The 12,177-nt window shown below is 41.0% G+C and overlaps 1 protein-coding gene and 1 long non-coding RNA gene across 3 annotated transcripts; both read right to left on the bottom strand.

Annotated features, from left to right (window-relative positions):
- Nucleotides 1-439: 439 nt before the first annotated feature.
- LOC143290390 (MKI67 FHA domain-interacting nucleolar phosphoprotein-like) lies at nucleotides 440-5,989 on the bottom strand. Of its 2 annotated transcripts, none has more exons than XM_076599783.1 (5): nucleotides 5,861-5,989; nucleotides 4,623-4,763; nucleotides 2,661-2,769; nucleotides 1,437-1,648; nucleotides 440-866 (listed from the first exon to the last, which is right to left on the bottom strand). In XM_076599783.1, exons 1-5 carry the CDS (start codon nucleotides 5,960-5,962, stop codon nucleotides 654-656), a joined length of 777 nt encoding a protein of 258 aa, XP_076455898.1. In that variant the 5' UTR covers nucleotides 5,963-5,989; the 3' UTR covers nucleotides 440-653. The 2 variants fall into 2 exon arrangements, with proteins under 2 accessions (XP_076455898.1, XP_076455900.1); XM_076599785.1 differs by having other exon boundaries at nucleotides 4,623-4,760; nucleotides 5,861-5,978.
- A 5,033-nt stretch (nucleotides 5,990-11,022) lies between these two features.
- LOC143290343 (uncharacterized) lies at nucleotides 11,023-11,801 on the bottom strand. Its single transcript, XR_013056365.1, has 2 exons — nucleotides 11,583-11,801; nucleotides 11,023-11,154 (listed from the first exon to the last, which is right to left on the bottom strand). It is a non-coding gene; the product is annotated as an uncharacterized LOC143290343 (long non-coding RNA).
- Nucleotides 11,802-12,177: the final 376 nt, after the last annotated feature.

Genomic DNA, 12,177 nt, shown 5'->3' with positions numbered 1-12,177 from the left:
GGGTAAAATATGAAGAAAAGACTATTACAGGCTTCCTGTGTTGTGACTGCACGTGTATGTACGGTCTTCAGTCTCACCCATGAACACCTTTTTCTAAATTATGTTTTAAGTGGAAATGACATTTTAGAACTGCAGCTTATACATACACACATACATATTAAGCACTCTTTTATGAAGGCTACATTCGCTTCTTCATCTCTCCCTTTTGACTACAAAGGCAGTTTGTGGATGTTTCAACCAAATTCTAGTCACTTTACAAACACAGTGGTACGCTGCCTACCTGGGTAAAAGTTGACTGAGAGCAACCTTTGGACCTCATCATTTGTTTCCTGTGTCATTCAGCGAGGCTTTAGTCTCTCTCTCTCTCTCTCTCACTCACACACACACACGCATGCACTCACACACACGCATGCGCGCACACAAGCACAAACACACTGAGTGTATGTCAGAGTGGATTTTTTACAAAATTTTGCCAGGCACAACTTTCTTGTTGCTATGGGTTCTTTTTCATATGTTAAATGCATGATACACACAGAACCTCAAGCACTCAGCTTTCAGCTATAGGACACACATGCACATGCACACACACGCACGCACACACACACGCACATACACAAACACACACACACATACGGATACATGCACATGCCCTATCAGTCTTTGTTCTTGACCTGTGTCCGCCTCAGTCGTTTTACACTTTTCTGTGTGGATGAGGACTTCACCCTGGGTGTCACTGCCAGGCGGGAGGACTTGATGGTCCCGGGAGGTGTTTTGAAGGTGACCTCAGCATCTGAGGCATCCTCTTTCAACACCCGCAGCTTCCCTCCAGGTGTATTGATGGTCTCTGGTACAGGAGACTGGGAAACCTGTGGCAGACATGCAATTATCATTGTACATTCATCATGACAATACACACACTGAAAAACCTAAGCAACTAACAATTATTTATCCACAAACATATTAAACATCTTTCAGTCAGTCAGTGACACGTATCAACAAACAGAAACAATACTTCAATAAATATTCTGTGCAACGCAGGCCTTTGGACACCTTTACAATCTTGGGACTCAGGGGTCCCAGGCTACCTTCAGACAGCCACTCTGATGCTGCACATTCTAATCAAATCTGCCTTGCTATACACACAAAGGTGGTACAACTTCACAGTTCTGGTCATTATTTTCTGGGTTTCTGGCCAAGCAGAGGTAAAGGGAAAGAACTCCTCCTTGCAGCAAACATCCCAGCATCAGGCTGAAAATCCTATACAGGGTTTTCATGTGTTCATTTGATACATCTTGAACGACCAAGGGACACACTTGATGAACATGCAGTGCGTCTTTTCCATTTTCAAAGTATCAAGGACGCATATTACATACCTGCACTATCAAAAGCCCTGGTATTGTGGTAACACATCAGCAAACACTGAAACAGAAACCCACCTTTTCATTTAGCTTCAGGTCCACCTCAATTCCACATTCAGCCAGTTTCTTCAGTTTTTTAGCCTGGCGACCTCTTGCTCGTTTCTCCTGACTTTCTGTCTTCAGTGAGTTATGGCGCTGTGTGGCCACTGCTGCTGCTTTAGGCGTGGAAAACCGTTTGTTGCACCCCTTGAAGGTGTCTGCATGCACCTTTTCTGCTGGCAAAAACTCACCTGAAACATGTGGTTAGCAGTGCTATTATTTAAAACAAGTGCACATAAAGAACATTCTCGGTAGAACAAAACTGGGATGGAACATAAACTCTAAAATGGAGCACACACACACACATACACACACACTATACATATTTTCTTTTAATATCTAAATCTGAATTCTGTTGTTTTTCTACTGAAACTAACATCTCAATGTCTTGATAAGTTATAATGCGATTTCATGCACAATATCATCATACACACATAAATTATGATCATGCTTCTTAGTTGAAGAGACGGTTTCTTCCGATCTTCCCCATCTCTGCGTATGTGCGTGCATGTGCGTGCATGCGTGTGTGTGCGTCACTATATGGGTATGTGAGAGAGAAAAGTTGTGCTTCTCTGTTCATGTATGTGGGCAATGCATGTATGTGTTAGTCTACACTATGTGTGTTCATGCATCTTCACTGTTTTGTTGCGTGCATGATTTATTGTAATTTGACTGTATCGTTCATTGTTAACATTTCTTCGGAAATCTGATAATAACTCGTACTTTCTGTCTCAATTACTAATTTTCATTAAATTTACCTTCTCCCAAATATCTGACCTTTTCTCCAACAATTCAACTCTGAGAGAACAATTCTGTTATCAATAGGGCATGAATATCACAGAGTTCCGAAGCTGTGGCAACATGGAATTCTAGATATTTTCCAGACCAGACTGAAAACTGAATATAAAAAAAATCTGCAACACAGCTGATGAAACAGATCACCAGGTACTGCAGTGTCAACATTCAATTTTCATGAATGTTAACAACTGTTTCTTGTGTTTTAAAGTGTTAAGCTCTTTGTCAATTGTATAGGCTTTGCTGAATAGTACTGCCCTACGGGTTAAGGGTATCATTTAAATTACAAGGCTTTTCCAGACCCTTAAAGCCCTGGAAATTGTTCTCCCATTTTCCCGAAGACTTTTCCAGACTTCCTGAGCTCTGTACAAACCATGATCACACAAAATCAACAGGTTCTGTACTCACACTTCAGCAGCTTCATGAACATGAGGTAATTATTCATGGTGTCTGCTACAGTCTTGGCCACATCTTTGTGAAGAAACTCTACAAAGGCATAGCCTTTGGAACGCCCCGTCTGAAATCAACCAGCATGCCCTTTTATTCAAAACATGGGCATCTTCTAATATCAATGAAATCAATACAGCTAACACACATTTAACAACCAAAAGGATAAACTGTAAGTAGCTTATAAATTTACAACGTATATATCCATGCCATTTAATATATATTTCAGGAAAACATTATGTGGAATTTCAGGTGGTTGTTTTTTCAACTTTTGGTGAATCGTGCTTTGCTGATTACAAAGGCCATGTATCATGAAGTCAACAATAAGAAAACGAAAACTGACATGTTTCAGTTTCCAGCATACAGACTGTTTCATGAGGCTTTTGAACACATTCTAGTTTTCTACCCCCTTCTGAGTATAATCGTAGTGTAGATCCATCTGCATCTGTTCATGAGCATATTGGTAACAAATCACTGACCAAGAGCAGAGTACTCTCAATGTTTGCACTATTTTTGACTGCACTGGATTTCAGCGAATTGATCGACTATAGACTTTCAATAAACTTTTATAAAGGACGAATGCCATCAACATCTCTCAGCCAAAAAGCATCCCACTGGGTTCGTGAGTGGGATATCCACTAAGAATCTAACTATAATCTGTTGATGCAAGTATTAGCAAACAGAGTGACAGCAGTAGTGAAAGCAATACTGTTCCATCAACATCAACCAGCAGAACAAACTCTCAACTGGCTGATCATGGTGGGTATGTTGGAAAAAATTTTTGTGTATTTTTTCCAATGATTTATAATTTGAAATTAATACTGAGAAAACTGATACTTGAAATCTGTCGTTTTATTGTGTACTCATAGTGATGTTACCTGGACAATCATTATGGAGTCATCACTGAATTCTGTTTGTATGCTGCACAAGTGACTGACCTGTAACAAGTGACTGACTTGTAAATGTGTTTCGTGGCTCATGGTGGACTTTGGGTTCAATGATAGTACTTCAGAACATGCAAGTTCAGTGCATGATTTTATGCATGGATGACTTTCATCAGTGTTTTGTTTTATGTTTAACGTTTATTTCCATTAAAGTGCGTCTCACAGTTTTGTTTTTAATTTTAAAAATAAATAAATAAAAAAAATGCACGATTGTGCTGTTTGTTTATAATTACTTTTGTCTCAATAATCACAAAAAGTAGCTATCAAGTACTGACATACTTTATTTTATGCACTTGAAACGAAAATATTCTGAAAGCTGAAAGCAATCCAATTCAGGAGTTAATCACTGATTCTGTTCACATGTGTATGTTTGCATCCACAGTTAGCTGCACAGCTGGGCAGGAGGAAACTAGATGCACCAACAGGGCAGAACGAGTTAATCCTAGAAATAAAAAATAGAGTTATCTTCAATGGGGATTCAGATTCATTATTATAAATACAAGTTGTAAATATGGCCACAAAAAATATTGATTCTCCTGAATGACTTTTTCATCCTCACTGAACCACAGCCAATGCCTGATTTCAATAAAACTGTGGAGCACACACTTTAGTTCTGAATAAAAGGTGTCCAACCTTTCAGACCATTGGTCTGTCTTCAGAGACTGTGTTAGTTGGAAATGACACTGTAGGGAAAAGAAAAGCTTAAGAAGATAATGAGTATTAATCAGTAAAAAGACACAAAGATGCACAGAGAAGTGAGTAGAGATTCAGAGGGGGTGGAAGAAGAAGACAGAATGCAGAGGAAGGTGGGTGGAGATAGGTAAACATAATCAAATAACAAGGAAACGTAATCGAAATTCTGAAATGTAAACAATTCATATGCTTATCAAATCAAAACCAAACAATGAGGCAACATAATATATAAAAATAATAGCTGCACATACCCAACTGGGGGGAAAAAATTGAAAAAGAACCTTACCTTTTTGCTTCTGCTTAATCGAAGCCTTGTGACTCTTCCAAACTGTGAGAAGAACTTCTTCATCTGAGGCTCATAAAAGCCTGCAGGTATGTGACCCAAATAGATCACTCCTCTGCCCGACATGTCTCCTTTGTGTGCCTGCTTGAAAAGAAAAAGAAAATCATTAAATAACAAAGAGAAGCAAAGCCTTCCATGACTCATGTATCAAACTGAATTCACCAATCAAACAACACTCTGAACTACTCAAATACTGGCTGAGCACCTTATTCTGTTTAATATTCAAAGCTTGGTTCATCACCAAGGGTTATGGATCCAAGGTACACTGCTGTGTGACTCGCATGCCACAAGCAGTCTCTACCCCTTGAGAATGGTTCAGAATTATCTGCCTCACATGTCTCTCTATTGGATCATTTGTCTACAAACAAAAGCCTCACTACCAGAGAAGTTTCTGACAGTGACACCTGCTTATGTTATAAAACTAGTACAGTAGTAGAAGATGCAGACCAACAATTTACGAAATACAGGAATGACTCAGAGAACACAGCAGAAAGAGGAAGTAACAAACAGCAAAGGCTTTGCCATTCAGCAAAACAAAGCAATCTATTCTAATATAAGGCTTTGAGTTGCCAGCAAGTCCACCCATCCCCCTTTTTTTTTCCCTCCCAACTGGTAAGTAGTGTCATTGAAGGCTAGGGCTGTGCCGGTTAGGTCTATTCCCGGGGACCGCTATGGAAGCTGAATTGGCCTAGCTGGAGATGTGAACACACCAGTGGACTGCGCCCATCTCCCCTATCAGTTAACAGTACATCCCTCGGTAGCCCAGCTGAACTGCGCCCAACAGCAACCTCCCACAACACGACAGTTCTCATCAACATACTGATGTTAGTCGTCTAGTGGAAAAAACAAGAAGAAAAGTGTTCCTTTGGTTGCAAAACTGACTAAAGTCAGAAGATTTAAAACTTCATCTGAAGCTTTCTATCACCTTTGTCGGTGTTGGGACCAATGCTGCTGTCCTTAGCAGTTTGTACGGTGATTAAATGTTCCCCGCCAGATGCTGCTTTCCACACTGGCAAGAAAAAAAATTAATCAAATTCTAAACTGGTTGCATACGTTATCCCAAGTCTACTGCAACGTGTCTTCACAGTTCACGCTCAACCACATCAGTGATCAAAATTAAAAATTTGACAAGCAATAGGAGGACATACGAAAGTCTATATTATATAATACATCGTACTTACTTTGTTGATTTTCTTCATGTCTTCGCTGATCTGGGATACATCTTTATCTCCCATTTTGAATAATTTAGGAACATACACACTGTCAACACGTGCGGTCGCCATTTTGAGTTTGAAGACAGTCCTTGCGGATGTGACGTCAAGTTTTCGTTGTTGTTATGCCGTTGTTGTTTTAATGAAATATTATCACCCCCAGAATTGTACAATTTTTCTTTATGCTAAAAAATAATCAAATTGGAAATATGTACGTTTTTGATGAGAGATGCAATCATTGTGAGACTTTGAGAAAAATGTCGCAATCCACCCATGTCTTTTTACTGCGAGTCTTTGGGTCTGTGGTCACGGACTTGAAAAGAATCATTATTTTTAAGTCCATGGGTCAAAGTGTGTGCGGAAGTTTCTGTTTTCACACACGGACTTCCAGAAGAGAACCGCGGATTTTTAATGGACATAGATCGATCCTGTTACTGCTTTATCTTATTCAATACCAATTAAGTGTAGTTTTGCCCGCCGCCGAGTCAGTCGGGTCACGGAGTGTCCGACATATGTATGTATGTATGTATGTGTGTGTATATATATATATATATAAACAAAATAAAACAAACTAACTAGTCAACCAGTGAATTTACGACAAAAAGCCAAAGGAGCTCCTAATTAAACTCTGAACTATTTTAAATACAACTGAGGTGATTGTTATATAAAGCATTTCCAATGGACGCAGATGGAACTGCAGATTTCAGTTGTAAATGAAAGAGGTAAACTTTATTTCAAATGTTCACACTCACGATATGCACTAGGGTAATTTGATTACCACAAATGCAGGTTACCACACTGAGAAGTATATTTTGTTTGACTATGACATCCGGCAGCCGTAATCCACTGTTTGTATCGGACTGGTGAGCCTTCAGTCTAGTTCAGTGTTACTCAATGCAAAGTCCTTTTGCTTCAAGAGAACTTACATGTTAAATTTTGCACGAGCTATAGTTTGCATTTTCGCTGACAGGGTCAGACTCCAGTTTCTGTTTATTGACATGGTCCCACTCAAGTTTTCTCCACGGTATAAAAAGCAAGTTAACCTTCTTTAAACTGATAAATACAGAATACGAACTTTTATATCCCACAACGGTCCACCCGCTCATTAATTTTCCCATATCCCTCCGTGAGAATTGAGAGATTCAACAAAAATGAAGTATCGTACAACGGATGGTCAAAAAATGAATTAGAAGATTTTAATGTCGTTTGTAATCTACTGATTTAGAACTGACACAAAATAATACTTGAAATACTGATGGTAATGGGAAGATAATCAAATGATATAATCCCATTAGTATGCTCAAACGTTATGCTGGTGAATATAGAAAAATCTTTACGATACGATATTGAACTTCTCTGCTACTTTTAATGGCGGAATTATAAATTATACTGCCCCTGCCTGGTTGTTATCAAGTACTGAACCATCTGTATGGAACTTGATTTCAGTGGATTATTTTCTTGAATGGTGAGATTCAACACTGAAAAGGTGAGAGAGCAGAGCCTTCAGTTTTCTTTAAATGTGGGTAATTGATATCAAATCAGTCAGTGTTGCATTGTTCATCTCCCATTAATGTATTGTCGTGTATGATAATCGAGGGGCACTCGGACAGTGTGTGTGTGTGTGTGTGTGTGTGTGTGTGTGTGTGTGTGTGTGTGTGTGTGTGTGTGTGTGTGTGTGTGTGTGTGTGTGTGTGTGTGTGTGTGTGTGTGTGAAGACACTAAACCACGAGGAATTACACCAACGACATTCGCACTTATATCAAAGTCAACGGGCAGTCTTTGGAATGTGTATCTTGGCCGGTTCAGGAACCTGGGTGCACTTGCCACAGATGAAGGTCCCAAATGAGAAGTCATGTGCAGGATAGCGCGCAGACTATAGCAGTGCTCACTCGACTGAAGCCCATTCAGTTTGAAGAGACAAAATCATCACACAGATCGAAAATGAAACTTATGCGCTCACTGGTTCAATCAATGTTTCTCTATACTTGCGAAACGTGACTCTCACTGCTGTGCCGACCTCCAGAAGATCCAAGCCATGCTGGAAATGAGATGCTTCCAAAAGCTACTATGCATCTCCTACACACGGCACGACGTCACGAACACCGAGGTCTGACCGGATCAGCCAAGCCACTGGACCCCACGCTGACCTCTAAACAGTCATCATGGGGAGGAAGCTGAAATGGTACGGGACACGTCACAAAATCCGACGGGCTCTCAAAGACCAATCTGCAGGGCACCGAATGTGTATATGCATGCAGAAGATCAAATACGCACGTTAAAGATCCTATAATCTATGTCAGCATTCGGTGGGTTATGGAAACAAGAACATACCCAGCATGCACACCCCTGAAAACGGAGTCTGGCTGCCTACATGGCGGGGCAAATATAAAAAACAAAACAACAAATGGTCGTACACGTAAAATGTTTTATGTCTGTCTGAATGTGTATGTGTGCGTGCCTGAAATCTGATTGAATGACACAGGAAACAAATGATGAGCGCCCAGTGGCAGCCGTCAGTCGGCTCTACCCAGGTAGGCAGCCTGTTGTGTAAATGACCCCGTATTTGTAAAGCACTTAGAGCTTGGTCTCCAACCGAGGATAGGCGCTATATAAGTATCTATATCAATCAATCACCGTACCAGGCAGAAGGAACTTGAGACGGAGGCAAAAGAAAATGTGACAGGACAACATCAAAGAACGAACAGACCTGAATTTCCCAGATTCACATAGAGCTGCCAGAGACAGAGAACTGGTCCGGAAATCATCTGCGGTGCCCCGACGACCTTCCACTGGGTTATGGGATAGGTGATGGTGAAGGTGAAAATAAAAACGATGAACGTCACTTTCACCAACAGCCTAAAACTCCTCAGTTACAGCTGTGTTTCACCACAATTCTATAAACTCAGTTCTAGAAATAAGGTTGATGTTCTTCGTCGTCATCATCATCTTCTTCTGCGTTCATGGCCCGCAGCTCGACGTTAACCTGTGTATGCACAAGTGGACTTTTATATGTCGGATCGCTCTTACCCAACTACTAACATAAGCAGGTCTATTCTGTTTTGGGGGATGCGCATGCAAACTTAGAATTTTTAACTTGCATATATATTTTATTTTGACTTTTTAATATTATTATTGTTTCTTCTGTTTTTCATGCATTTCTTTGCTGTTTTGATCTTTTTCTTCTTCTTTTTTTTGTTTTTTTTTGTTTTTTGTTTTTTGTTTTTTGTGTGGGGGGGGGTTTGGTGTATAGTCTATCTTTCATACACTTTCGTTGTGCTTTTTTTTTCTTTTTCATTTCCTTCTGTCATTCGCACAGTTCATCACAATGAAAGAAAGAGTAAGAAAGGAAAAATCAAAAACAGCGATGCCAACGACGATGGTGGTGATTGACATATATCATAATGATTTATTCAATAGCATCCTTTAAGTCAATTATATTTTCAGAGACATAGACGAAATGCATATTTTGGACAGTGACAAAATTGTGTGCAGAATATGCACCATGTATGCCCTGTGTTCTTCTTCTATGTAATAATGTATGTCCCATGTCTTGTTACAGCCCTTTTTCTTATTATGCATTAATTCAATGTGATGTATTGTATCCATACTGTTTGATATTAAATTTTGCGCGTTGTAATATATATATATAAATGTCCTGCGTGCATCAAGGTAATAGCCACCAATTAGGAAAGGGCATCCCGAACTGTCATCTAGTTGGGATTCAAGGGTTGTGTTGTCAATTCATCATGACTGCCAGTCTTATAGCCTTAGCCTTTATGGGATATTGGAAACATCTCCACTGACACTAAATCCACAGGGTTCAACTTCCCGCTTTGTTTCAAGATAGATGTGTACCAGTAAATGCGGCTTGTTTATGCTGCCGTCTAGCTGGGGGTTCTTTTCACAACGCCAGTCTCCCCCTTCACTGTTTGTCGACTCAGTGAGGCCAGTCATGCACTGAGTGTCGTTCCCTTCCTTCTCTCTTCCCACTGACCAGCCCCCACTCTCCATGTGGGACGTGCATGGGTGGGTGTGATAGTCGTGTGTGTGTGTGTGTGTGTGTGTGTGTGTGTGAGCGATAAAACAAGAGAGATGCAGGGGTGTCGAAAGACGAGGTTGATGAGAGAGAATGAAAGGGGGAAGTATTTGGGGAGGGCTTGGAGAGAGAGACAGAGGGAGAGAAAGAGAGAGAGAGAGAAGAGCTGAAGAACACCTGCATCAGGCGACGGAGCAGACAGCGGGAGTTGTGGATGAAGGTGGAAGGAGGAGGAAGAAGGTGGCAGAATGGTTAGACACTTATCTCAGTACCTTTACAGTGTCCGTGAGAGTCTGGATCCTTTCTTCCAAGTTTGAATGGAAAATGAAAGTAAGCGTCTAGTCATTCGGAGGGTACAATGAACCGAGGTCCGCCGGTGTACAAGCACTCACTTTACGCACTAAAAAAAGAGCCCATGGCAACAAAGGGGTTTGCCTCTGGCAAAACTCTGTAGAAGAAATCCACGCTGATGGGTACACACACACACACACACACACACACACACACACACACACACACAGAGAGAGAGAGAGAGAGAGAGAGAGAGAGAGAGAGAGAGAATTATATATATATATATATATATATATATAATTATGCATGTACTGAAGGCCTGACTAACGCGTTGGGCTATGCTGCTGGTCAGTAATATGCCTAGCAGGTGTGGTGTAGCGTATATTAATTTGTTTGAAACTGAAACTCTTCTGGATGACATCATTATTATTAGTATTATTGTTATTATTATTATTAGCATTTATGCCTAATCTTGAAAATAAGCCCCAAGCGTTTACAACTATAACACACGTAAATATCAAAAAGGACAAATTGAACACAAGATACCCAGCAAACATTATTCAGTGAAAATTATCAACAAACCGAACAGTCAAACAATCAGCCGGGCAACCAATCAATCGATCAATCAACCAACCAATCAATCAGTTTGTTTTATTGGTTATTAGTCAGTCGGCTGATCGGTCGGCCTGTCAAACCAACCAACCAACCAATCAATAAACAGTAAGTCAATCATTCAATCGATCGGTAAATCCGTGAATCCCATCAGTCCAATGGTGGACGTCAGAGACAGAGCACTCGGGGCATTTCCACGTGCAGACAGGAACGGGACACGCTCGCGCTCGTAGGATCGCACGTGCAGACCTAACCAACAACTGCCTCGTCAGCCGTCGTCGTGTTTCTGGATGTGGTTGGGGGAGGCGGGGTCAGTGGCTCGAAACTGGAAAGAACAAGAAGTAAAAAAATAAAAAAAAAAAAAAAGACACAGGCATCTGTACAGGTGTACACGCAAACCACAAAGCACACGCGCGAGCACACAAATATGTGAGCACGCTGCACGAGTGAACACACACACACACACACACACACACACACACACACACACACACACGTATGCACACACTGACACTACATGTACATAACCAAACACACACACACACACACACACACACGTATGCACACACTGACACTACATGTACATAACCACACACACACACACACACACACACACACACACGTATTCCCCTTCAGTTTCCCACTTCCCAATCACACACACACACACACACACACACACACACACACACACACACACACACACACACACACACACAGAGCACAGCACATCACTGAACTATCCCCACCACTTACGGTCTTTCACAGATGCTGTAACTGAGGTCGTCACAGAAGTCCTGGTTCCAGTGGTACGTGAAGTCAGACTCGAACTCCATGCACATGTTGGGCTGGGGGCCGGAGGGAGGGCGGTGCTCCTGCCAGTCCTCAAAGTCGTCAGGGAGGATGACGGTCCCATCTGACCACCCCCAGTTCCCCCGCGTGTCGTCTCTCCCCCCCATCCACATGTCGAACCCGTAAAAGTACCCTGGTGCCCAGTGCACAACTTTCAATCACACAAGTGTACCAGAGCAACAGGTATTAACCCATTACAGACAGAGAGTTACACACAGTGAACACTTCAGAGAACAACAATGTGTGACCAGTTTCTGACAAAGGGTTATTGTTATCCAAAATTAATGATAGTGCAAAATAGAGGTGGGGGAGGGGGGGGGGAGGAATATCACACGACTTGCTGTGTTTTTACAATCAGATTATGATTATGATCATTATGATTATTATTATTATTATTATCAATAATAAGACATGCAAAAATCAAAACATGCTAAACTGACATTAATTTTTGGAGATGGAATTAAGGAAGTCAGACTCACAGACCGATAGAAAAATGAAA

This window comes from Babylonia areolata, chromosome 15, assembly GCF_041734735.1.
Source record: "Babylonia areolata isolate BAREFJ2019XMU chromosome 15, ASM4173473v1, whole genome shotgun sequence".
Classification (NCBI taxonomy): Eukaryota; Metazoa; Mollusca; class Gastropoda; order Neogastropoda; family Buccinidae; genus Babylonia; species Babylonia areolata.
Note: the sequence above shows the minus strand (reverse complement) of the source record. Positions and strands in the feature narration are given on the sequence as shown.